General features: G+C 43.5%; 1 protein-coding gene across 4 annotated transcripts; it reads right to left on the bottom strand.

Annotated features, from left to right (window-relative positions):
- Nucleotides 1-1,847: 1,847 nt before the first annotated feature.
- LOC119336647 (ABC transporter C family member 10-like) lies at nucleotides 1,848-9,820 on the bottom strand. 4 transcript variants are annotated; one of them, XM_037608708.1, is made up of 13 exons: nucleotides 9,668-9,820; nucleotides 9,297-9,352; nucleotides 7,149-9,205; nucleotides 6,591-6,911; nucleotides 6,428-6,514; nucleotides 5,732-6,331; nucleotides 5,479-5,643; nucleotides 5,058-5,352; nucleotides 3,688-3,902; nucleotides 3,280-3,585; nucleotides 2,812-2,875; nucleotides 2,336-2,575; nucleotides 1,848-2,251 (listed from the first exon to the last, which is right to left on the bottom strand). In XM_037608708.1, the coding sequence occupies exons 2-13, from the start codon at nucleotides 9,310-9,312 to the stop codon at nucleotides 2,142-2,144; spliced, it is 4,476 nt and encodes a 1,491-aa protein (XP_037464605.1). In that variant the 5' UTR covers nucleotides 9,313-9,352; nucleotides 9,668-9,820; the 3' UTR covers nucleotides 1,848-2,141. The 4 variants fall into 4 exon arrangements, with proteins under 4 accessions (XP_037464605.1, XP_037464601.1, XP_037464603.1 ...); XM_037608704.1 differs by having other exon boundaries at nucleotides 9,297-9,357; XM_037608706.1 differs by having other exon boundaries at nucleotides 9,297-9,357; nucleotides 9,566-9,820.
- Nucleotides 9,821-26,749: the final 16,929 nt, after the last annotated feature.

Below are 26,749 nucleotides of genomic sequence, written 5' to 3' on the forward strand. Positions count from 1 at the left end.
ATGGTCCCTAGACCCTACCAAGGTATTACACATCTGATACATTTTCCATTCAAATATCAGCCAACAAATTTTTATATCTCGGGGGCATTGCATGTTATTCTATGTCATGTTCTTTCTGGTGCTACGAGTAATAATGTAACAACCTAGAGTAATGACAAATTTAGATACGATTTGTTAGTACTTTTTGCAACATCATGATATCATTTTTTACATCATCATGGTATCAAATCATCATGTCATCGTGCTTTAAACTTGAAATGAGGTTGAATTAAACACTCAATGTTAGTTAAATGCAATTCAATAAAATGAATAGATTTGTAAACTAATTAAAACTGAGAGATGTCACATGGTGAACTCTCTTCAAAACCTATATTTAGCCTTCCAATATTATTAGGAAGCTACACTAACTATTCAATTAATTGTGGAGTGACACTCATTTCATTTCATTAAATCAAACCAAACCCTAATTTATTTTACCATTTAATTTAATAGGGAATAACTTGACCACTTCCCTTTTGGTGAACTACACCTAGCCTTCACTTGAAACTTTCCCCATAGCCTTCATTTAATATTTGAAAGCTACCCAAATTATTTCATGATATTATCCCTAGCCTTCCACCTAGCTATAGTTCAACCCCCAAAATAGTATCAATCTGACTTTAAATCCAAAAAAATATAAATCCTGGTCCAAATATTGATTATATTTGTGGGGCCTTGTCTTGGTCCAGAGAGGCCCCATAATAAAGAATTTCAAGTTATTTGTAGTTGTTTTGACATACCAAATAAATTAAACAGCAGCACACTGGGAACGATTGGTTCCCATCTATACAATCACCCCCAGTTCTTATCTCGACCATGTTTTTCTTTTTCTTTTTTGAGATTATCAGGAAGGCGCTCCCCGGTTCCATTGGATTAATGAAAACACAGCATGTAGCGTTCCAAGGTTTAGAGAAAGCTAAAAGAAAGTAAAAGAAAATGCAGTGTACAGGTAAATCGTACGTTACATCGCGATATAAATAGGCAGTTCTTAACAACAAAAGAACTGGGGATTGCAGATCTGAAGTCCCATATAGCCTTACAAATCAGTACGGTCAGCAGGATTGCAGATCTGAAGTCCCATTTTTAGGCAATAATTGAAGGACAGATGGTGTTGTCTTCCCTTTGGCTACCAAATAGATGAATCCCTCTCGAGGTTTTAATTTGAGCCGTGTTAATTTTCAACAGTTTCGCGGCGCTAATCTAATTGCTCCCTGATGAAAGGTCTCGTGGTGTTAATGGACAGCATCAGTGGTTCTCTGTCAAACATCTCTGTTCAGACTGCTGGAGCAGTACCTGTCTCTGCAGGTACAGTACCAGATACCACCTCAAACCGCGGAAGAACTACTGCAATTGATCGGCATGTTAGTGACTGCAATTGATCGGCTGATGAAAGGTCATGAAGTGGGGTAGTGTTTCAGTAAGGAAGCTCGGTTAGATTCGACAGAGGATCAGCTGTGCTGCTTGCAAACTCTGGGTTGTATCGAATGCCTGCTGAAATGTTTGTACCGTACATCGAAATATAAATAGGCAGCTCTTAACAACAAAAGCAAGATGATTTTCACTGGAGTAAAGACAACACCATCTGTCCTTCAATTATTGTCTCAAAATGGGACTTCAGATCTGCCATCCCGCTGACCGTACTGATTTGTAAGGCTAAATGGGACTTCAGATCTGCAATCCCGCAGTTCTTTTGTGGTTAAGAACTACTCCCTCCATACCATAATATAAAAACGTTTTTCAAACTGTTTTAGCTTCAAAAACGTTCTTATATTATAGGACGGAGGGAGTACAACCGAAAACCAATCGCATGAAACGTCATCGTGATGCATTCAACATAAACGACGCTGAAGTATGGTTGTAAGCAGACACAGCTCAAGTTTGATGAACTACTGTGACCTTGCTAATGATACGATGAGCCTTACAGTTCAGTACGGTTGGCAGGGTTGCAGATTTAGTCCCTCCCATTTACTGGGGCAAGGAAATCTTGAGGAATCTGCTCTGTTTACCTTCATCAATTCCAAAGGGCAGCAACGGCCCACCATGATACTGCATAGAATTTGTTATAGCAAGAGATAGCCCAAGAAACTTCAACACAATCTCTTCTAGATATTTGTGTTCGAAGTGTATGACCAATACTCCTTGACCAGCTCGCGAAAGAGAGATCCTTCAGTTTCCATGAGCTTTGTAGGTTTGTCAAACTCTACTACTTTCCCTGGAAGTGTTCATATATAGCTCATCGGTATCCTCACAAAGAAAACATTACATTGCTTATAGTTTGCCGGCAAGAGAAACATACCGTCGCTCATTGCAAGTACCATATCGCAGTCCATAACTGTTGGTATACGGTGGGCAACTGTAATAACAGTGCAATATTTGAATTCTGTCCGGATGGTCTTCTGAAGGAGAACATCTGTTGCATTGTCTATAGACGCTGTGGCTTCATCAAGAACCAAGATACGACACCTTCTCAGAAGTGCGCGTCCCAGGCAGAAGAGCTGCCTTTGGCCCATGCTCCAATTTGACCCACTTTCCACAACTATTATGACACGATCTTGATCAGTACTATGGATGAGATAATACCAAACATCATGCTAGCACAAAGAAAATAACTAGTACGCATACGACTACTAACAATTTGACATATTTATTGGCACATGTATTTTGACACCTATTTTGAATTCTTGAAATGATTAGAGCTTTTCTGTTTACACACTATTAGTTTCAAAATATGAACTCCAGAAACCAAAGTATAGATGAAGTGAAGTTTCCTACCATGTGAATCCAGTCCCTGTTCCTTCTCCTGGACAGCTTCAAGAAGTTGACATTTGGAAAGAACCTGCAAGCACAATAACAAATGGAGTAACCACTTCAGTTGGTGGGAGGTCATCACCCATGTCTGAGTTCTCCTCAACTCAAATTCGGGTGCCCATTTCTTCCATAAGTGAAAAGTTGTCTAGTTCCTCCTACGGAATCTAGTTCTTATGAGAAAGGCAACTTTTCATTTGAGATTCCTCTAATTAAATTTATTCACCCCATTTTGTTAATGTGCTGAACTTTCAGAAATCCTTAGATATATGTCAAGGTAATCATCAAGCTGAATTGCCATAGTACTAAAAGAGGATGACCTCATGATTAAACATTGCATCAGGTTCTTTCAGTGTGATACCTTGTCATCACAATCTTATCTTATCATTGCGTAAGATGAGGAAAAACAACATAGTTAGCTGTGTAGAATCTTACCTCCCATATTTTTTCATCTGAGAATTGCCCAAGAGGGTCTAAGTTGTATCTTATTGTACCCTGAAAAAGTGTTGGATCTTGTGGAATGATACCCAAACGCGACCGCAGATCATGTAAGCCTACCGTACTGATATCCACAGAGTCTATAATTATTTTCCCTTCATCAGGTTCAACAAGGCGAAACAATGCACCAATTAACGTTGTCTTGCCACTTCCTGTTCGACCAACTATACCAATCTTATCTCCACCTTCAAAATTGCAAGTGATTCCATGTAGTACAAGGGGAGCATCTATCCTATACCTTATCTGTTAAATAAAAGTCCAGCACATATATTTGTTATAAGTGTTAATAGGTAGGATTTTATTTTACCTTGTAAGGTTTATGTGTAAATATTTACATTTGATTACCTTCAAATGCCTAATCTCCACATTGCCATTTTGGGGCCAATCTGGTAATGGTCGATTGTCTTCAATGACTTCTGCTGCTTCACTTGGTATGTCCATGTATTGGCTCACCCGTTCCACCGAGATTATTTGATTCCCAAGGTTGCACTGGCTTTGAGTAAAGAAAACAAATGATGTGTTTAGCGAAAGACCATAGGACAATGCCATTCCCACAAAACCTGTGCAAGTATGAAAGCAAGGAACTAATTAGTGCTGCGATTTGTAATGGCACAAACTGAATGGTATCAAATACTTTATTTAGTTAACTCCGGCCCATAAGCATTAGGACTAGAATTGCATCTTCATAAAAATACAAACTTATCCATAAAATCATCAGAACAAGTGGTGGCTTGAGAAATGTACAGAGTTTTATGTTCATAATGTTCTGCCCAGCCGAGGGCGGTAAATATAATTTTCTTGCAATAATAAACATTACTACCTCAGAGTGCAACATTCTAGAAGGCGTTCAATCAAACTTTTCACACTTTAGGCATCTTTCCTTTCCTCCTCCCCAAGAAGCTACTCCCAGGCGACTAGGGTTTCTCCTTCTCCCGTCGCCGTGGCCACCGATCCGTGTTGCCTCCGATGGCCTTTGGGCCGTGGAGGTGCAGAGAATCCCGGCCCCGCGCCAGTGGGAGGGATCCCCCTCTCGTTCTTGTTTGATTCAGTGCCTCGGTTGGGACTGCGCGGCGGCGATGCCCCCTAGTAGGAATAATATCTCCCATGTTTGATCCCCATCTTGATGTTGCGTTTACCAGTCGTCGGAGGGCATGTGGATCTGTTTGGATCCAATCTTCGCATGTCTCTGGTCGTGTGTCTATAGGTTTGATCTTCCTCGCTTCTCTTTATCTGCGACGTTTGTTGTTCTGGTGCGCTGGTCCTATGGAGCCTTAACACCACGACTTCCGGACTGCTACTACAACACTGTTTGCCCGGCTCCGGTGAGGAAGGGCAATGACAACGGCGCACCTTCGGCTCGCTCCAGTGCTTGTAGTCGTCGCTATGTGATCCACGGACCTGGTTGTAATTTTTGTTACTTCTGATGTTCTCTGTTCTCCCATGACAGATGATGAATAGATCGAAAGTTTCTCCGCAATAAAAACTTTTTAAACTTTACTATTGTATATAAAAAAGGTATTTGGGCTAGTAAGGTCAAAATACTATCATTAGATTTTTCCTCAATATTATTTTCATAGTATGTAATGGTCAAATTAGTTTGTTGGAGACCCATGTCATGTCTAAAAAGTTATCTATTCCAGAATGGAGGGAGTATCAAGTATGTTCTGATAGCAAAAGCTTATTTGAAGCAACGTGGTGCTCATATAATTGCTTACCAGGGTTAAAAGTCTCTTGAGGAAGAAGAGCCATGACAAAGGCAGAAGAGGAAAGAACTACGGCGCTCATTATTTCTATACGTTGAATCAACCATTCAGTTGCTGCAAAATTACAGAAATATGGGCTGGCATTCTTGTCAACAAGATCCAAATTTTTAGCAAAGAAACGATCTTCTCCCTCAAACGCCCTTATCGTTATAGCCCCTGCAATCGATTCACCTAAGTGACTCGCTAGGGCGGACTTTGTAGTACCATTGATCCGCATTAATTCCTTGGCCGATGCTAGATAGTACCTCTGCATGACCAAACACAACAGGTTTCACTTATTAAAACTTTGAGTGCAAAACTGTGAAGTGTGAATGAAATCAAATAAGTGAAGAAATGTGGATTAGCCATAAAGTAACAAAGTCATACCAATTACCTGCAACCTAATTGCCAAAACTATCATTGGCACGGATACAAACAGAACTTGCCATGTAACAACAGCCAATACCCCTAGATTGCTACATGCATTTAAGCTGGTACCAAGGCTAACCACTAATGCAAATGGAATATCAAGGTCAACGATACTCAAATCTGAAGAGACCTGCATTAGAAGAGAAAGGGAAAAAGTTAATCCCTTATGAGAAAATCTCTGTAACTTGTTGTATCACCATTCATTTAAGAAATCTTACCCGGCTAAGAACCCTTCCTAGAGGTGTAGAATCAAAAAAGGACATTGGTGCACGGAACAATGAATTGAGTAGCTGGGAAAATAAGGATCTTGATGACTGGATCCCAAGAACAACGACTGTTAAAGATCTTGATAGCAAGAAGATCATTGTGCAAGCTCCGATAATAATGTACACAGAAATTAACTTCAGTGTGCTAACATGAGGATTTTGGACATTAGCAGCCATCCATGAATTCTGTAATATCTGCCCAGCTACGAAAATTATGTGAGAAATCATACACAAGAAGAAATACAGGAAGCCTTTCTTCTGGCGCAGGTAAAGCATATAAGACTTGAAAACTGCATCCCCTGTTTCTCTTTCCTCTTTCTTGATTAGTTGATCTGCCGGTGATGGCTTCACAGACTCTGTATATCTACTTCCATGAATACCATCTGTCTCCTTTGTTGATACTTCCTTAGATCTTTGATGGGGTATGTTGTTCTTATGATGCGAAACACCCATAGTATCTTTATGGGCATTTACAAGGTCTTTAAATTCTTCACAATCTGCCAATAAATCTTGATAAGGTGCAGACCGAATAATCTCTCCATCTGACATTAACTGCCAAAAATCATTTAGATGAAATCAGCAAATAAATAAAGCTAATTACAGATAAATATCTTCAAACGGTGGCTTTTTCGAAGTGGAGAGAGGTACCAAAATGGAGTCAAATACAGGTAGAAAATCCACTTGGTGAGTCACCAAAAGAACGGTCTTGTCTGATAGGGCACTCATGACATATTCCTGTAGCAAAGAGTTTTGTAAAACCGTTCAGAACCAAATAGTAATATAATCTGCATCTGATAAATATGATCCTTACATTGAAGAGACTTGTGGCTGTATGGGCATCAACAGCACTGAAAGGGTCATCAAGAAGATAGATGTCTGCATTTTGGTATAGTGCACGAGCAAGCTGGACGCGCTGCTTCTGACCACCACTAAGATTTACTCCTCTCTCCCCAATTTGAGTACAATCTCCATATGGCAACATTTCAAGGTCCTTGACCAACGAGCACCTCACGAGTGTGTTGTGGTATCTTTGCCTGTCCATCAACGATCCAAAGAGAATATTATCTTGCACAGTTCCTGTTTGGATCCATGCATTCTGAGAAATATATGCTATTTTCCCACAGACTTGGATCTGAAATGTTTATCCAAAGATAAATAATTTTATATTAAGATGTTAGGAAAAAAATGAATTGATGAACATACTTCATGTTGGCAAATATTGTCAACCATAATTTTCACAACTTTGCAAACCGAACTTGACGCTGTTGTCAACAGGCTATGTTTATCTTAAACATGTATAAATGTCCAAATTCTGAGTATGGCAGCTATTTTATTAGAAGATGAAGTTATTACTAAGAAGAAAACATACCACGCCTTCAGTTTTGGGGACTTCTCCGAGCACAGCAGCCAAAAGTGTTGACTTTCCTGATCCTACCTCTCCACAAATTGCAACCTTTTCTCCAGCTTTGACTGCCAGATTTATATTCTTTAGAGTTGGTTTTGATGTATTCTCATCCCATGAGAAGATACACGAATTCATCGCTATAGGGTAACCAATGGCACCATAATATTTCTTCCTAACTTGCTCGTTTAGCTCAGGTGCATCAAGGAACTTTGATATCCGAGTGAAAGCAACCTTAGCTTGTATCACAACTGCAATAACATCGGGTATCGTCCTAACTGGGTCTTGCACGAGACGTAGAGTTGCCACAAAGGTGAATACATTGCTAGCATCAAGAGGGATTTTCAAAAGATAGCATGTTACAAAGGTTGCCACAGAAACCAAAGCAGGAGAAGCCCAGAACAGAAAACTGTTGTATGCCCTCCAAAGCTGGAATGCTTGCAACCACTTGTACTCAACTTCCCTCAACCCCTCGATAACCTTCTTGAAGTGGCCTTCCCATGCATAAAGTTTCAAGACCTTCATATGAACTAGTGACTCAGACATGGCCTTCAATCTCACATCTTGTGCTTCCATAAGTTTACTCTGAAATTTGTGTTGGAATCTGGCCAGTGGAGCATTGCAGAGTACGGTGAGAATGATGACAACCAACGATGAAATCATTGCAGCACCAACCGCATTGTATAGAATTGCCAGAGCAATGCAAAGCTGAACACTTGTTGTCCATGTTTGATGGAACCAGTATGGGAATTCCCCAATCCGATAGGCATCGACGGTCACATAGTTCATAATTTGTCCAGAAGTGTGCTTCGTTTTTGCTGCATTTGATAGCTTCTGTTGTTTCTTATAAATAGCTGCTGACAGGAGTGATCTCACCTGCAGTCCTAATCTCCGAGTGCGGAAATACCACTGTCTCTCCGACAATGATTCACAGCATTTGCAGACGAACAATAGTGCAGCCAGCGCATAGCCTTCGTATTTAAAGGTCCCTTTCCCAAGTGATACATTGATGAATGCCTTGAGAATTATTGGGCCTGTAGACAAGGTGAGAACCTTGAGCAAAGCAAAGAAACCCGAGACCACGATGGCACGCTTGTGACAAGAAACAATAGTCCAGAAGAATGATGGTGTGGCCTGTGACGGCGACTGCTTCTTGCAATTCAGTTTCTCCATGAACATCAAGTACTGGTTTTGCGCTCGATCTGTGGCGCCTAAAAGAAGCATGTCTTTGTCCTCAAGGGGATTCTCATGGCCCGTCTTCATGAGAGGATTCAACCACCAAAATGACATCTCGCTGAAAAAACCAGCTTTAGCAAAGGGAGTGATCTGATGAGTCTCAGAATCAGCTACCTCACCGTCTGTGTGCGTGTTGAGGGGCTTGTATAAACCATTGCCCCTTCCTCCATGACCCTCTTCATCATGGCTGTGCCGAATGCCATAAATAAGCATGAGAAGTGCACCTGGTAGGGACAAAATATCTAAACAGCCCTTGACAGTCAGCACCTTCTCTGCAACAATATCAACGACTGAAGAAGAAGAGATGAATGCTGCGTAGAGGACCAGCAAGACGGGCCAAAATCGAACAAATGCCGCTCCAAGAAACCGAGGCGTGATGCTGAAAGCCAAGCTGGTAAGGATCAGATTCAGTCCCTGAGATAATGCGACGAGCCACCAGTGTGGGGGGTAAACAACCGAAGCATCTTGACTGAAGTTACTCCCCAGCATCCACAACCCCAGCCCGAGATAAACCAAACCCAGGCAGGCACTGAACGCCACAGCAGCCAAGTGCAGCGGTGAGCTGAGACTGAGCGTGACGAGCTGCCGTGCAGGCGCAGACGCTCTGCTCTGAGGAATTTTGACAAGCAGCTTGAGGGCGAGCGCGAGCACGAGCAGCGCGGCCATGCCGGTCGCCGCCAGATGGTTGGTGCAGGTGGAGGAGTCGAACATCTGCTTGAAAGCGCATGAGGCGGCGTCTTGGCCGGAGCATATCGGGCTCCCACACAAGGTGGTCACCCAGGAAGAACCTGAAGTGTGATTTTGGAGTCAGATGGCACTCCCAGATTTCAGTTGGCTCCGAAAATGATGCAGCATGAAGAAGTCGAGGAGAGAGTTTACTTGTGAGGGAACCCATCCCCGTCTGGTGGTGATTGGAGGTGGATCAGCTCCTGGTTCTGCCCTGCGCCGGCCATGAACACGAAAAACAGGTTAGAACAGAAGAAGAGACGCAGACAAAGAACAGAGATACGGACTAGAATTGCTCGTACTGGAGCAACATCTTGGAGTCCAAATCCGACGAAATTATTCTAGGGGAAGGGGAAGGGGGACACGGAAATCTCAGTGCTCGCTGGGAACAGCAAGAGTCAGAAATCCAAAGGGGAACCAACCCAAAGGTGGAGATCGTCAATCGGCATTCGGCAGGGAAAGCAACAAATCTCAGCCGGGTTATGTTTCAAAGAGCTAAGCAAGCAATGGTGCAGAGTGTTGACCTCTCTAGCAGACTGCTGCTCGGTAGTCAGCAGCGCCGCGGCGCGAGCTTGACGAAGCCAACAAGCTGCGCGGAGCTCTCGGCGCTCAAAAGCTCTGTTAACGTCGTGTGTGCTGTTTCGCTACGGGGACGGCCGAAACAGTGGAGGCGTGCTCTGTCGTGTGGACGTGCGTGGTCAGTCCCATTGATACTCTTTGTCTGTTTAAAGTGCCCGGCTCGTAAGGGCATCTCGACGGGCAACCCGTAAAATACATCCTGCGTTCATCCGCGAACACAAATACGGGAGATAACCATTCAGCCATAGTGGTGTACATTTTCACAACAACTCAAATCAAACGGATGAAATTTAATCAAACTGGACGGACAAAAAATTGATAGAAACACGACGGATTTCATTGAAAATAGGATAATTCTACATAAAACCGGACGATTCGTCCGGTGAACTAAAAACCCTAAACTAAAACCTAAACTATCCTATACTTCACGGTGACCTCGTAGCTCATGCCGGGCTGGCCGGCGGCTCCTCCTCTGTCATTGTTGCCCGACCCGGTGTCGGAGTCGTCACCGTCGGGCTTGGGGCGGCAGAAGGTGGAGATGTCATGGCATGGCTTCCCGGCGGCTGCATCACGCTCGCGGATGATCCTCTCCGCCTCATCCTGTCGTCGTAGTGCGGCCGCGACCACCAAGGACGTGGGCTGGGGGAGAGCGGCGGCGGCGATCTCAGCGAGGGACCATTTCCTCGTCCAGGGCTCAGGTGTACGCCAGGTCCGGATCCACCGCGATGTGTCACGGCGGGACGTCCGAGTCCACGAACTTGGATCGGTGTCCGGCATTGCGGCTGTCTCGCCGGCGCTGCTCCCGGTTATGTCGTCATGACGCTTCGGGATGACGACAAGGAGCCGCCGCTACGAAGGTAGTGCAGAATGCGCCCGCACGCCTTGGACATGAGCGGCGTCGAGCGGTGCTCTTCCTTCACAACACGCCGGGGCGATGGCGAGCGACGCTCCTTCTTCACGACACGCTGGGGCGACGGCGAGAGCCGCTCTTCCTTAGCACAAACAAACGGATATCAAGGGAGAAAGTACCTTCTCCGTATTCGCATTGCGTGTGGGGAAACAAGAAGTTGGTTTGTCCTAATATTTTTGGTCACACGTGCTCCTGCTTTCTTTTAGTACGACAAGTTGAAATCTGCCCTCCATCCATCAATTTCTTTGGATTGGAGCGTATACAGAGTTGCATATTTAAATATCAAGCGTGGATCGCGAGGACGCTATAGAATTCCCTCTGACCGTTTGGACATCGACGGTGAGGTGTGATCGACGTCTGCGGCTAGTTTAAAATAGGGTTAATTATCCGTTTGCTTTTAGTGGTGTTCATGTAATCAGTTTTGTCTTCAATTGCAAATCCTGTTTAGTTTTATCCCTAGTCTGTGTGCATCAACTCATTCCGTGACCATTGCCGTCTCCGTCAGGTCAACGTATTTGACTCAGCCCTTACAGGTGGGACCAGGCAGCAGGCGGAGACACGCTACATGATCAGACCATTGCTGGCCGCCGCTTGTGGGGCCCAGTAGAGAGTCGTTGCTCTCGTGGCTTGTGGGACCCAGTAGAGAGCCGTTGTTGGCCGCGCGTGTGCGATAAAAGCGGCGGCGGAACGTGCCCCCGGAGCTCGCAGCGGTGAGCAACAATCAGCCGAGTGGGGGATGAGGTTGGAGGCGGACACATGCAGAGGTGGGCGGCAACCCTTGTTGGTAGCTAGGCGCCAGGCGTGGGCGACCGAGAGGGTGGCGTCGAGATCCCCTTCATCTTCGGGCGGTGGGAAGATTGATGTGGAGGGCGCTGCCATCTGCTACGGCTATAGGGGCCGTGCGCGGAGGCCCCCTTCGGCTCCTGTTGTCGTGAATCGAGCTCAATGTCTTCTTCTAGCTCCCGCGCCACCTCGGGATCCAGATTCCGACGTGCGTGGAGATGCCGATCTTCCTCTGTCTGCGGTGCAGGGCGGACATTAATCGGAGGGTTTCATGCACACAGAAGAACTATAATCATCCGTCCTACGTGTGCAGCAAGAATGGGGTAATCAAGGCAATTTCACCATTTTCATGGTCAGGATCCTTGAGCAATATGGTTGATCTGTTTGGAGTTCATGCAAGTGAAATATTTCTTCCTTTGGGTCGATATTCTGGCCAAGATGCTGATGAATGAACTACTAGAAGAGCATGAAGAATGGTTACCCATCTTGCCACGAACGGCAGCGGCCGCAACGCGAGCTCCTAAAGAAGAGATGGAGGGCGAAGCATGCAATGACAGAGAGGTAGCTGTTGAGCTTAGGAGGTTGAACCAAAAGATTAGGAAGCTCGAAGATCAAGCACAAATACCATTTGTAATTACATTTGGGCATTTGTAGGTATGATAATGGCACTGGGTGTAATGTTGAAATTGTATGGAAATGCATGAATATGGGAGGAATTTTTAAGCTTGAAATTGTATGAAAGAAGGTTGAAAAAAGGGAGAAGAAATGGGAAATTCAGAAACTTTGATCAATGAAATGCAACTCTCTGTTATGCCTTTCTGTAAAAAAAAAGGTTTCGATGTGGGCCAAATTCAGAGCCAGGAGCCCAGTGTCGGCTAGACTAATGGGCCAACTCCATCCAATTAGGCCCTTTTGGGGTGGGCGAATGAGAAGGGTGGATTCTCTCTAAAAAATGAGAAGCGTGGAAAATGAACAAAAAAGCAATAGTGTGGGGCTGAATAAGGGCAGGGGCAAAATGGTCATTTTCAGAATGTCAAAACATGGTGAAAATGATTTCATCGGAACGGGCTCGCTGAAATGAAGAAGTGGGCTTTGGAATCACCTGATTTGGAGCTACGGTTAAAAAGATATGAACGTTTGACTGCCAGGGACCCATCTGTAATGAAAATATTTTCAAACAGGGCCTGGACAGAAAAATAGAAAGCGTAATCGAGGAAATACGCTTTCGGTGGATAAAAGCGTACACGGTAAAAGCCGTGTCCACTTATCCACGTCAGTAGGGGGCGGGGCCGGTCTAGTCTTGCTGACACGAGGGGCCCACCTCACCTCTCTTTCTCTCCTCCTGGACTTCTTCTTCTTTCCCCCGACGGGGCAGAACAGAGGCGAGGCCGGCCACCCGGACGACGATCGCCGGCGGCTCCGTCCACCTCCCGCGCCGTGCCTCCTACCGGCATGATCAGCAGGCCGAGCCGCGCCGCCCTGGACCATCCAGACAGCCCGAGGAGGTCGGCGTCGAGGGGAGCCACGGGCCACGGCTGCAGCGGACGAGGCTCCAGCCAGCTTTTGAAGACGAGGCCCTGGCGACTCCGGCGATGAACGGGGAGCTACGGGGGAGGCTTTGGTGGCTAGGTGATCTACTAGAGGTGAAAGACGGGCGAGAGGGCTTCGGCTTGGGCCAATCGAGGAGCGTGGCTGCGGCGGCCATGGTGGCCAACCGAGTCGATGGGGGGCTCTGGAGCCGAACGGATGGGTCGGGAAGGTTGCTGGGAGGGAGAGGGAGAGCTTGGAGCACTCGGAGGGCTCGGAGGACGCCTTAAATAGGCAAAGGGGAGGAGTGCCGAACTGGCACCGCCGCGGACGCGTGTCCGGCGCCGTGGACGCGTGCCCACGCTCGCGAGCTCGGAGGTAGACGACGCAGGAGGAGCCCACGGGGCAGAGGAGGCCAGGGAGCACGGGGAAGAAGAAGACGGCGACGAATCGATCCAAAACGCCACTGTACGTCCGTGGGCACACGGTGATTTGCGTCGGTGGGGAAGCTGCCGGAGGGGGAAAGGGGTCCAGGGGACCGGCGACAACAAGAGGAACACAATGGACATGCCCGTGCTCGCTGAGACGCCGAGCAGAGGAGGGGGCCGAGCAAGAAACCATTCAGCTCGCGTCCATGGCATATGCCAGATAGGTGGTCACCGCGCGCACTGGTGCACATAGCCACAAGCGATGCCAAACGATGTCTGGGGGTTTGTCCTTCCCGGGGAGGTTGCAACTGAGGTGGTAGTTTGGTTAAAACTGCTCTGGTTAAACGGTAAGCTACCTCTGAAGTTTACTGCAGTAAACTTGGGTGAGCACTGGTGATCAACAGGAAGGATTTTGGGAGCAATGGAGTTGTGTGCGAGGTTGAGGTAAAGAAGGAATTTCATCCTGGTAATTTTGAGAAGATTTGGACCAGGCTTTAATATAGTTGCTTTGCAACTGCCAAAATGGTCCAGAAATGAAGATTGTGATGATGCTCTACAGGGTGTGATGGAATGGGATGCAACTTGGCAAATCCTCATGACATGGACATATAAAGATGCTGTAAAAATCTCATGCCAAATGGACAAGCCAAAATGGCACTTGCTTCACAAACATCACTTCTGTCCAGAAACTTTAAATAATTTTGGTGGTCAAATGGCTTGATTAAATGATGCCAAATTGGGTGGATATATGTTTTATGGGTATAAGAATGATTTGGTAATTTCTCAGGATTTTGAAGCAATATAAAATACACTTGCTTCACAACCTAAAAATATTGCCAAAATCAAAGATTTGCTCTTGTGCTCACATAGATGATTGGATGGGGCTGAAAATGGGTGGAGGGGGTTAATATGAGCACATTAAGGAGTGTGCAGAAGTTCAATTCATTTGGGTACTCCTAGCTAGTACTTCCTTCACAAAGCCTTCTGTTTGACAGAAACTTTGAAAATTCACTGAGGAAGATTGACTAGGCAAATAAATTTGAACTTGTGCATGGGGCAATTATTTGGACATATAAGCATGCCAAAAAGGTTGCGAGCCACTAGGAAAAATATAAATGACACTTCCTTCACAAAGTGCCATTCAGGGCAGAATAGAAAAAGGAATATTGGAGAATTATTTTTGAACTGGCCAAGGCAATGTTTGGGCATATTTGAGCTATATATGACCCAAAGGAATTATGAGAATTATTTGGGGATTTTTGGATGGACAGAAATATAGGTTGCTTCACAACCTAGGGCAGATAGGGTTATTCCTTTAATGAAAAAGGAATTTTCCCTAGAAAAGAATTTAGGGTTTGGTCAAGGAGTGAAGTGACATGATCTTGGCAAGTTTTTGAGAATGATGAGCCACTTGGGAGGGGAATGAGGATGATTTCCTAGGTGACAAGGCCACAGAACCACTCCAAAAATAAAAACAGAGCAAAAATCAAATAAATCAAAAGAAAAAGAAAAGGGCCAAAAACCAGGCTGTTACACTACTGCTAAGGAATAGCTGTAGCATCTTATTAGTAGCACGGTTACCCGCGCTACTAGTGGACACTAAACCCGTGCAACTACTAGGGTTTTCCCTAGTAGTGTTGGCTTGTCATCGGGGTTGTGCATGATGAAATACTTTGTGTGATGAAGATGGAGCATAGCCAGACTATATGATTTTGTAGGGATAACTTTCTTTTGCCATGTTATTTTGAGAAGACATAATTGCTTTAGTATGCTTGAAGTATTTTTTTATGTCAACAATAAACTTTTGTTTTGAACCTTATGGATCTGAATATTCATGCCACATTAAAGAAGATTACATGGATAAATAGCATTCCATATCAAAAATTCTGATTTTATCATCTACCTACTCGAGGACGAGAAGGAATTGAGCTTGGGGATGCTTGATACGTCCCCAACGTATTTATATTTTTTATTGTTCCACGCTATTATATTATATGTGGTTTATATGCATTAATATGCTATTTTATATTATTTTTGGGACTAACCTATTAACCTAGAGCTCAGTGTCAGTTTCTGTTTTTTTCCTTGTTTTCGAGTTTTACAGAAAAGGAATGCCAAACGAAGTCCAAACGGAATAAAACTTTCGCAATTATTTTTCTTGGACTAGAAGACACGCGTAGGACTTGGAGAGGGGGCCAGAAGCTTCCCGGGGAGGCCACATGCATCCTAGGCGTGCCCCGGGGGGGGGGGGTACCTTGAGGGCTTGTGAGCCCCTCGGGAGTCCTCCAACCTTGATTCTAGCACTACACATTCCCAAATATTCCAAAACCAACAGAAGCGTCCACCAAAATACTTATCTTCCGCCACAAGCCTATATTCCTGTGAGATCCCATCTCGGGGCCTTTTCTGGTTCCTTGCTGGAGGGGTTTTTTGATCATAGAGGGCATCTACATCAACCTTGTTGCCCTTCTGACGAAACCTGAGTAGTTTACCACAGACCTATGGGTCCATAGCTAGTAGCTAGATGGCTTCTTCTCTCTCTTTGATCTTCAATACAATGTTCTCCTCGATGTTCTTAGAGTTCTATCCGATGTAATATTCCTTTGCGGTGTGTTTGTCGAGATCCGGTGAATTATGGATTTATGATCAGATTATCTATGAATATTATTTTAGTCTTTTGTGAACTCTTTTATGCATGATTAAATATCTTTGTATTTCTCTTCGAATTATCGGTTTGGTTTGGCCAATTAGATTAGTATTTCTTGCAATGTGAGGGGTGCTTAGTTTTTGGTTCAATCTTGCGGTGTTCTTCGAAGAGGAGAGGGTGATGCAGTAATAGTAGCGTAAGTATTTCCCTTAGTTTTTGAGAACCAAGGTATCAATCTAGTAGGAGGCTCCTCAAAAGTCCCACGCACCTACACAAACAAACTGAGAACTCGCAACCAACATGATAAAGGGGTTGTCAATCCCTTCACGGCCACTTGCGAAAGTGAGATCTAATAAAGATAGTAAGATAAGATAAATATATTTTTGGTATTTTATAATATAGATGCAAAAAGTAAAGATGCAAATAAAAGTAGATTGGAAGCAAATATGATAAGAGATAGACCCGGGGGCCATAGGTTTCACTAGTGGCTTCTCTCAAGATAGCATAAGTATTACGGTGGGTGAACAAATTACTGCCGAGCAATTGATAGAAAAGCGAATAATTATGAGATTATCTAGGCATGATCATGTATATAGGCATCACGTCCATAACAAGTAGACCGACTCCTGCCCGCATCTACTACTATTACTCCATACATCGACCGACTCCTGCCTGCATCTAGAGTATTAAGTTCATAAGAACAGAGTAACACCTTAAGCAAGATGACATGATGTAGATGGATAAACTCAAGCAATATGATATAAACCCCATCTTATTATCCTCGATGGCAACAATACAATACGTGCCTTGCAACCCTTTCTGTCATTGGGTAAGGACACCGCAAGATTGAACCCAAAGCTAAGCACTTCTCCCATGGCAAGAAAGATCAATCTAGTAGGCCAAACCAAACTGATAATTCGAAGAGACTTGCAAAGATAACTCAATCATACATAAAAGAATTCAGAGAAGATTCAAATATTATTCATAGATAAACTTGATCATAAAACCACAATTCATCGGATCTCGACAAACACTCCGAAAAAGAGTTTACATCGAATAGATCTCCACAAGAGAGGGGGAGAACATTGTATTGAGATCCAAAAAGAGAGAAGAAGCCATCTAGCTAATAACTATGGACCCATAGGTCTGTGGTAAACTACTAACAACTCATCGGAGGGGCAAGGATGTTGATGTAGAAGCCCTCCGTGGTCGATTCCCCCTCCGACAGAACGCCGGTGAAGGCTCCAAGATGGGATCTCGCGGATACAAAAGGTTACGGTGGTGGAAATTGTGTTTCGTCTGCTCCCTGGATGTTTTCGGGGTACATAGGTATATATAGGAGGAAGAAGTACGTCGGTGGATGACCGAGGGGCCCACGAGACAGGGGGGCGCGCCCTATGGGGGGGCGCCCTCCTATCTCGTGGGAGCCTCGGCTACTTCTTGACTTGCACTCCAAGTCCTCTGGATCACGTTCGTTCCAAAAATCACGCCCCCGAAGGTTTCATTCCGTTTGGACTCCGTTTGATATTCCTTTTCTTCGAAATACTGAAATAGGCAAAAAAAAAGCAATACGGGCTGGGCCTCCGGTTAGTAGGTTAGTGCCAAAAATGATATAAATGTGTAAAATAAAGCCCATAAACATCCAAAAGGGATAATATAATAGCATGGAATAACCAAAATTATAGATACCTTGGAGACGTATCAAGCATCCCCAAGATTAATTCCTGCTCGTCCTCGAGTAGGTAAATGATAAAAAGAAAATTTTGATGTGGAATGCTACCTAGCATAATTCTCAATGTAATTTTCTTTATTGTGGCATGAATGTTCAGATCCAATTGATTCAAAATAAAAGCTTATAAAACATAAAAATAACAATGCTTCAAAGCATACTAACAAATAATCATGTCCTATCAAAATAGCATAGCCAAAGAAAGCTTATCCCTACAAAATCATATAGTTAGGCCATGCTTCATTTTCATTACACAAAATACTCCCATCATGCACAACCCCGATGACGAGCCGAGCAATTGTTTCATACTTTTTAACGCGCTTCAGCTTTTTCAACTCTTACGCAATACATGAGCGCAAGCCATGGACATAGCACTATGGTGGTATATGGTGGTGGTTGTGAGGACAAAAAGGGAGAAGATAGACTCACATCAACTAGGCGTATTAGCGGGCTATATGGAGATGCCCATTAATAGATATCAATGTGAGTGAGTAGGGATTGCCATGCAATGGATGCACTAGAGCTATAAATATATGAAAGCTCAACAAAAGAAACTAAGTGGGTGTGCATCCAACTTGCTTGCTCGCGAAGACCTAGGGCATTTTGAGGAAGCCCATCATTGGAATATACAAGCCAAGTTCTATAATGAAAAATTCCCACTTAGTATATGAAAGTGACAACATAGGAGACTCTCTATCATGAAGATCATGGTGCTACTTTGAAGCACAAGTGTGGAAAAAGAGATAGTAGCATTGTCCCTTCTCTCATTTTCCCCTTTTTTTTCTTTGGCCTTTTTTTTGTAAAGTCCGAAGTCTCATCCCGACTTGTGGGGGAATCATAGCCTTCATCATCCTTTCCTCACTAGGACAATGCTCTAATAATGAAGATCATCACACTTTTTTTAGATGAAAGGATCGAACCGAGCCCGAGTAGGGCTCGATCTTCACCCGACTTTGAATTAACAAAGCCATCAACCGGCCAGGATTACAAGAGCACACCAACAACCAAAGATAAAGAGGAAAACGGGGATGCAACCCAAAGGCAGCAGATACAAGGCACCGGTGAAGCTAAAATCTACGACCAGAGAATAAAAGGAGTACATCTTGGGGACTAACAGGGGCTAGACAGGATTGCGCCAAGGAAGGAGCTCGCCATCGACACGCCGAAGGCAAAGCAGAGCTACTCTCACCGGAGCCAGCAAGAAAACAGGGCAACCACTAAGCACACCCGAAGCCAAAAATTGCAACTCGCACATGAGGAGCAGGCCGCAGACACTAGCCATAGGAACCGAGCACTTCAAGAAGACACGACGAGCAATGGGCAACGACGCCACCAGGAGGGCCGAGCCACACCAAGACCAGCGACACTCCTCCAACAACGCGACCAGACCGCCGTAGAGGGGACCACTATCCCCTCTCGCCCAGGCCAAGGGCGTCGACCCACCGGACAACCGGACTACACAGAGGAGGAAATGAAGTAGCTTGAGGAGGACATCAATCCTCCATGGCGGGAAGTCACCGCTGGACGAAGGATCTGCCGCCAACTAGGACACCAAAGGCTTGCCGCAGGCCACCCTCCATCCCACAACCCAAAACGACGCCTTCAAGAAGGAGGTGCAGAGGCACCGTCGCCGCCCAACCAAGGTTGTGGATTTTCACCCGGGAGCAGGGGAGGGAGGGGGGAGGGAGATGGACCTCAACGTCGCCTTCGGGAAGGGGAGCAACGCCCGGAGCGCTGTCGATGATGTGGTCGCTGCCGCCGGCCAAGAGGTTACCCCGATCCAGGGCTCCCCACCCCACCACCATGACGTCGTCCACCGGATCCGGCAAGACATGGCAAAGGAGAGGCCGCAGCAGGAGCCAAAGGAGGCGTCTTCAGATCTGGAGAGGCCGAACACGAGGAACCGACCACCAGCCGCTCGGATCCACCACCGGCCCGCCGTCCTCACAGCCGAGCAGAGGCGGCCCACCACGCCTAGGGACACCGCCCACCACCGGGGAGCGCCGCCCGCACAACCTGGAGCCGCTGCCCCGAGCCCTAGCCCCCTGCCCAGCGGCAGAGCGGCAGAGAACCCCCCCGCCGCCCTCATCAGCGGCCGCGCGGGGAGCCTGGCGACTGCCTCCAGCGACGGCGAGGAGGGGAGGCTGAGAAGGGGGGCTGGTGGCGGCCGGGGGAGGGAACCCTCGAGTAGCCCTCGGGAGGGCGACGCGAGGGGAGGGAGGGATGGATTCAAGTCGTGTATAGATCATCGCACTTTTATGGATTTACAACTCAAGAGTTACAACTCAAAGCTAGAACAAGATATGACTCTATATGAATTCCTCCGGCGGTGTACCGGGATATGGAATGAATCAAGAGCGACATGTATGAAAATTATGAAGGTGTCCTTGCCACAAATATGATGTCAACTACATGATCATGCAAAGAGCAATATGACAATGATGGGACGTGTCATAATAAACGGAATGGTGGAAAGTTGCATGGCAATATATCTCAGAATGGCTCCGGAAATGCCATAATAGGTAGGTATGGTGGCTGTTTTGAGGAAGGTAAATAAAGGGTTTAAGATACCGGCGAAAGTTGCACGGTAATAATAAAAGCTAGCAAAGTGGAAGGATGAGTGTGCGTATATCCATGGACTCACATTAGTCAAAAAGAACTCATATGCTTATTGCAAAAGTCTACTTAGCCCTCGGAACAAAGTACTACTACGCATGCCCCAAGAGGGATAGATTGGTAGGAAAAGACCATCGCTCGTCCCCGACTGCCACTCATAAGGAAGACAATCAAAACAGCACCTCATGCAACAAATTTGTCACACAACTTTTACCATACATGCATGCCACGGGACATGCCAACTTCAACAAAAGTATTTCTCAATTTTATAATTACCCACTAGCATGACCCTAACATTAGTACCTTTATATCTCAAAACAATTATCAAGCATCAAGTTGATCATAGCATCCAATTCTTTTTCTATGATAGTTTTTATTATACCCAACTTGGATGCTCATCATTCTAAGACCAACTTTGTAACCATAGCAAATACCATGCTTTTCTAAAAGACTCTCAAAAAGATATAAGTGAAGCATGAGAGACTAGAAATTTCTTCAAAATTAAGACACCACCGTGCTCTAAAAGATATAAGTGAAGCACTAGAGCAAAAACTATCAAGCTCAAAAGATATAAGTGAAGCACATAGAGTATTCTAGCAAATTATAATCAAATAGGCTTCTTCCAAAAGGTGTGTACAGTAAGTATGATTGTGGTAAACTAAAAATCAAAGACTAATATAATACACGACGCTCCAAGCAAAACACATATCATGTAGCGAATAAAAATATAGCTCCAAGTAAAGTTACCAATGAACGAAGACGAAAGAGGGGATGCCTTCCCGGGGCATCCCCAAGCTTAGGCTTTTGGCTATTCTTGAATATCTTGGGGTGCCTTGGGAATCCCCAAGCTTAGGCTCTTGCCACTCCTTATTCCATAGTCCATAAAAGCTTTACCCAAAACTTGAAAACTTCACAACACAAAACTCAACAGGAAATCTTATAAGCTCCGTTAGTGAAAGAAAACAAAACCACCACATAAGGTACTGCAATGAACTCATTATTTATTTATTTTGGTGTTAAACCTACTGTATTCCAACTTCTCTATGGTTTATAAACTATTTTACTAGCCATAGATGCATCAAAATAAGCAAACAACACACGAAAAACAGAATCTGTCAAAAAACAGAACAGTCTGTAGCAATCTGTAACGAACGCAAACTTATGGAACTCTAAAAATCCTACCAAAATAGGAAATCCTGTAAAATTTGTTTATTGATCAGAAGCAAAAAGAATCAACGCAAAAGCATGTTCCTATGATTTAACAAAATTATATTCGTGCGCTCAAATTTTCTGTTTTTCAGCAGAATCAAATCAACTATCATCATAGGTTATCCTATAGGTTCTACTTGGCACAAACACTAATTAAAAGATAAAAACACATCTAAACAGAAGGTAGATGCAAGACTTATTACTAAACAGGAACAAAAAGAAAAAACATAAAGAAAAATTGGGTTGCCTCCCAACTAGCGCTATCGTTTAACGCCCCTAGCTAGGCATAAAAGTAAAGATAGATCTAACGAGTGCCTACTTTGGCACTAAATTCATATGTAGCCCGCATGATAGATTCATAAGGTAATTTGACTTTCTTTCTTGGAAATTGCTCCATGCCTTTCTTTAATGGAAATTGGAATCTTATATTCCCTTCCTTCATATCAATAATCGCGCCAATCGTTCTAAGGAAAGGTCTACCAAGAATAATAGGGCAAGAAAGATTGCAATCTGTATCAAGAACAATAAAATCTACGGGCACCAAATTTCTATTTGCAACAATAAGAACATCATTGATCCTTCCCATAGGCTTTTTAATGGTGGAATCCGCAAGGTGCAAATTTAACAAGCAATCATCAAGATCATGGAAACCTAGAATATCACATAAAGTTTTCGGAATTGTGGAAACACTAGCACCCAAATCACACAAAGCAAAATACTCATAATCTTTAATTCTAATCTTTATAGTAGGTTCCCACTCATCATTAAGTTTTCTAGGTATAGAAACTTCCAAATTAAGTTTTTCATCAAAAGATTGCATCAAGGCATCAACAATATGTTTGGTAAAAGCTTTATTTTGACTATAAGCATGAGGAGAATTAACAATGGGTTGCAACAAGGAAATACAACCTTTTAAACAACAATTATCATAATCAAATTCCTTGAAATCCGAGATAGTAGGTTCAATGTTATTTGAAGTTGTGACCTCTCCAATCTCACTTTTACCAAATTTAGCATCAAGATCTAAAGACTCCGAATTCTTGGGACGCCTTCTAGGCAAAGTTGATTCATCATCAGTCCCATAATCATCAAAATTCATATTGCAAAACATAGATCTAATAGGAGACGCATCGATAACATTAAGATCTTCATCATTATTTTCATGGAAACTAGAAGAACACGCTTTTATAAAGCTATCTTTCTTAGCATGCAATCTAGCGGTTCTTTCCTTACACTCATCAATGGAAATTCTCATTATTTTGAGAGACTCATTGATATCATGCTTAGGAGGAGAAGATCTAAGTTTAAGAGAATCAACATCAAGAGAAATTCTATCAATGTTCCTAGCCAAATCATCAACTTTGAGCAATTTTTCTTCAAGCAAAGCATTAAAATTCTTTTGAGAGATCATAAATTCTTTCACACTATTCTCAAAATCAGAGGGCATCTTATTAAAATTACCATAAGAATTATTGTAGGAATTTCCATAATTATTAGAGGAATTACTAGGGAACTGTCTAGCATTAAAGTTTCCTCTATAAGCATTGTTTCCAAAACTATTCCTACCAAAAAAATTCACATCCATAGATTCATTATTATTCTCAATCAAAGAGGACAAAAGGCATATCATTGGGATCAAGAGGAGTATTTTTAGTAGCAAACAATTTCATAAGTTCATCCATCTTTCCACTCAAAACATTGATTTCTTCTATAGCATGCACTTTTTACTAGAAGATCTTTCGGTGTGCCATTGAGAATAATTAGCCATAATATTATCAAGAAGTTTTGTAGCATCTCCTAACATGATTTCCATAAACGTGCCTCCCGCGGCCGAATCGAAGAGATTTCTAGAAGCAAAGTTCAAACCGGCATTAATTTTTTGTATAATCATCCATAAATTCAAACCATGAGTAGGGCAATTATGAAGCATCAATTTCATTCTTTCCCAAGATTGGGCAACATGCTCATGATCAAGTTGTTTAAAATTCATAATATCGTTCCTAAGAGTGATAACCTTAGCGGGAGGAAAATACTTAGAGATAAAAGCATCTTTGCACTTGTTCCAAGAATCAATACTATTTTTAGGCAAAGACGAAAACCAAACTTTAGTACGATCTCTAAGAGAAAACAGAAATAACTTCAATTTGACAATATTGTTATCCATATCTTTCTTCTTTTGCATATCACACAAATCAACAAAGTTGTTTAGATGAGTAGCGACATCTTCACTAGGAAGGCCGGCGAATTGATCTTTCATAACAATATTCAACAAAGCAGTATTGATTTCACAAGACTCAACATCATTAAGAGGAGCAATCGGAGTACTAAGGAAATCATTATTATTGGTATTTGAGAAATCACACAATTTGGTATTATCTTGCGCCATGGCAACAAGTAATCCAATGCACAAGCAAAAAGAAAAAAGGCAAGCGAAAAGAGAGGAGGAGATTGGGAAAGAAAGGGCGAATAAAATGGCAAGGGTGAAACTGGGGGAGAGGAAAACGAGAGGCAAATGACAAATAATGTAAATGCGAGGGAGATGGGTTTGTGATGGGTACTTGGTATGTCTTGACTTGAGCGAAGACCTCCCCGGCAACGGCGCCAGAAATCCTTCTTGCTACGTCTTGAGCTTGCGTTGGTTTTCCTCGAAGAGGAGAGGGTGATGCAGCAATAGTAGCGTAAGTATTTCCCTCAGTTTTTGAGAACCAATGTATCAATCTAGTAGGAGGCTCCTCAAAAGTCCCACGCACCTACACAAACAAACTGAGAACTCGCAACCAACGCGATAAAGGGGTTGTCAATCCCTTCACGGCCACTTGCGAAAGTGAGATCTAATAAAGATAGTAAGATAAGATAAATATATTTTTGGTATTTTATAATATAGATGCAAAAAGTAAAGATGCAAATAAAAGTAGATTGGAAGCAAATATGATAAGAGATAGACCCGGGGGCCATAGGTTTCACTAGTGGCTTCTCTCAAGATAGCATAAGTATTACGGTGGGTGAACAAATTACTGTCGAGCAATTGATAGAAAAGCGAATAATTATGAGATTATCTAGGCATGATCATGTATATAGGCATCACGTCCATAACAAGTAGACCGACTCCTGCCCGCATCTACTACTATTACTCCACACATCGACCGACTCCTGCCTGCATCTAGAGTATTAAGTTCATAAGAATAGAGTAACGCCTTAAGCAAGATGACATGATGTAGAGGGATAAACTCAAGCAATATGATATAAACCCCATCTTGTTATCCTCGATGGCAACAATACAATACGTGCGTTGCAACCCTTTCTGTCATTGGGTAAGGACACCGCAAGATTGAACCCAAAGCCAAGCACTTCTCCTATGGCAAGAAAGATCAATCTAGTAGGCCAAACCAAACTGATAATTCGAAGAGACTTGCAAAGATAACTCAATCATACATAAAAGAATTCAGAGAAGATTCAAATATTATTCATAGATAAACTTGATCATAAAACCACAATTCATCGGATCTCGACAAACACTCCGCAAAAAGAGTTTACATCGAATAGATCTCCACAAGAGAGGGGGAGAACATTGTATTGAGATCCAAAAAGAGAGAAGAAGCCATCTAGCTAATAACTATGGACCTGTAGGTCTGTGGTAAACTACTCACAACTCATCGGAGGGGCAAGGATGTTGATGTAGAAGCCCTCCGTGGTCGATTCCCCCTCTGACAGAACGCCGGTGAAGGCTCCAAGATGGGATCTCACGGATACAAAAGGTTACGGTGGTGGAAATTGTGTTTCGTCTGCTCCCTGGATGTTTTCGGGGTACATAGGTATATATAGGAGGAAGAAGTACGTCGGTGGATGACCGAGGGGCCCACGAGACAGGGGGCGCGCCCTATGGGGGGGGGGACGCCCTCCTATCTCGTGGGAGCCTCGGCTGCTTCTTGACTTGCACTCCAAGTCCTCTGGATCATGTTCGTTCCAAAAATCACGCTCCCGAAGGTTTCATTCCGTTTGGACTCCGTTTGATATTCCTTTTCTTCGATATACTGAAATAGGCAAAAAAACAACAATACGGGCTGGGCCTCCGGTTAGTAGGTTAGTCCCAAAAATGATATAAATGTGTAAAATAAAGCCCATAAACATCCAAAAGGGGTAATATAATATCATGGAACAATAAAAAATTATAGATACGTTGGAGACGTATCACTCACCTAGTGATAATGTAGGGGTAGCGAGGCACGTATTGTATTGTTGCCATCAAGGGTAAAAAGATGGGGTTTTCATCATATTGCTTGAGTTTATCCCTCTACATCATGTCATCATACTTAAGGCGTTACTCTGTTCTTATGAACTTACTCTAGATGCATGCTGGATAGTGGTCGATATGTGGAGTAATAGTAGTAGATGCAGGCAAGAGTCGGTCTACTTGACACGGATGTGATGCCTATATTCATAATCATTGCCTTGGATATCGTCGTAACTTTGTGCTTTTCTATAAATTTCTCGACTATAATTTGTTTACCCACCGTATGTTTTCTTTCAAGAGAGAAGCCTCTAGTGAAACCTATGGTCCCCGGATCTATTTTCCATCATCTATTTCCAGATATATAAACCAAAAATCCAAAAATAGCTTGCTATCATTTATTTATATTTACTTTAGATTTCCTTTTTGTTTATCTTTTATACCTATCTCTATTAGATCTCACTCTTGTTCGAGACCATGAAGGGTTTGACAACCCCTTTTTCGCGTTGAGTGCAAGTGTTTGTTAGTTTGTGCAGGAGCATAGATTAGAGACTTGCTTGTGCCTCCTACTGGATTGATATCTTAGTTATAAACTGAGGGAAATACTTATCTCTACTTTGCTGCATCACCCTTTCCTCTTCAAGGGGAAAATAAACGCAAGCTCAAGAAGTAGCACTTGACGAACAACTTCACTCTGGGCTCGCACCCCATCTTGAAAATCTTCATCTTGACCTTTCTTACACCTTGGTTGCGCCCCTTCACCATGATACGTCTCCAACGTATCTATAATTTTTGATTGTTCCATGCTATTATATTACCCGTTTTGGATGTTTATGGGTTTTACTTAACACTTTTATATCATTTTTGGGACTAAATTAACCGGAGGCCCATCCCAAATTGTTGTTTTCTTGCGTATTTCAGTGTTTCGAAGAAAAGGAATACCAAACAAA

The sequence above is a fragment of the Triticum dicoccoides genome, chromosome 7B, assembly GCF_002162155.2.
Source record: "Triticum dicoccoides isolate Atlit2015 ecotype Zavitan chromosome 7B, WEW_v2.0, whole genome shotgun sequence".
In the NCBI taxonomy this organism is placed as follows: Eukaryota; Viridiplantae; Streptophyta; class Magnoliopsida; order Poales; family Poaceae; genus Triticum; species Triticum dicoccoides.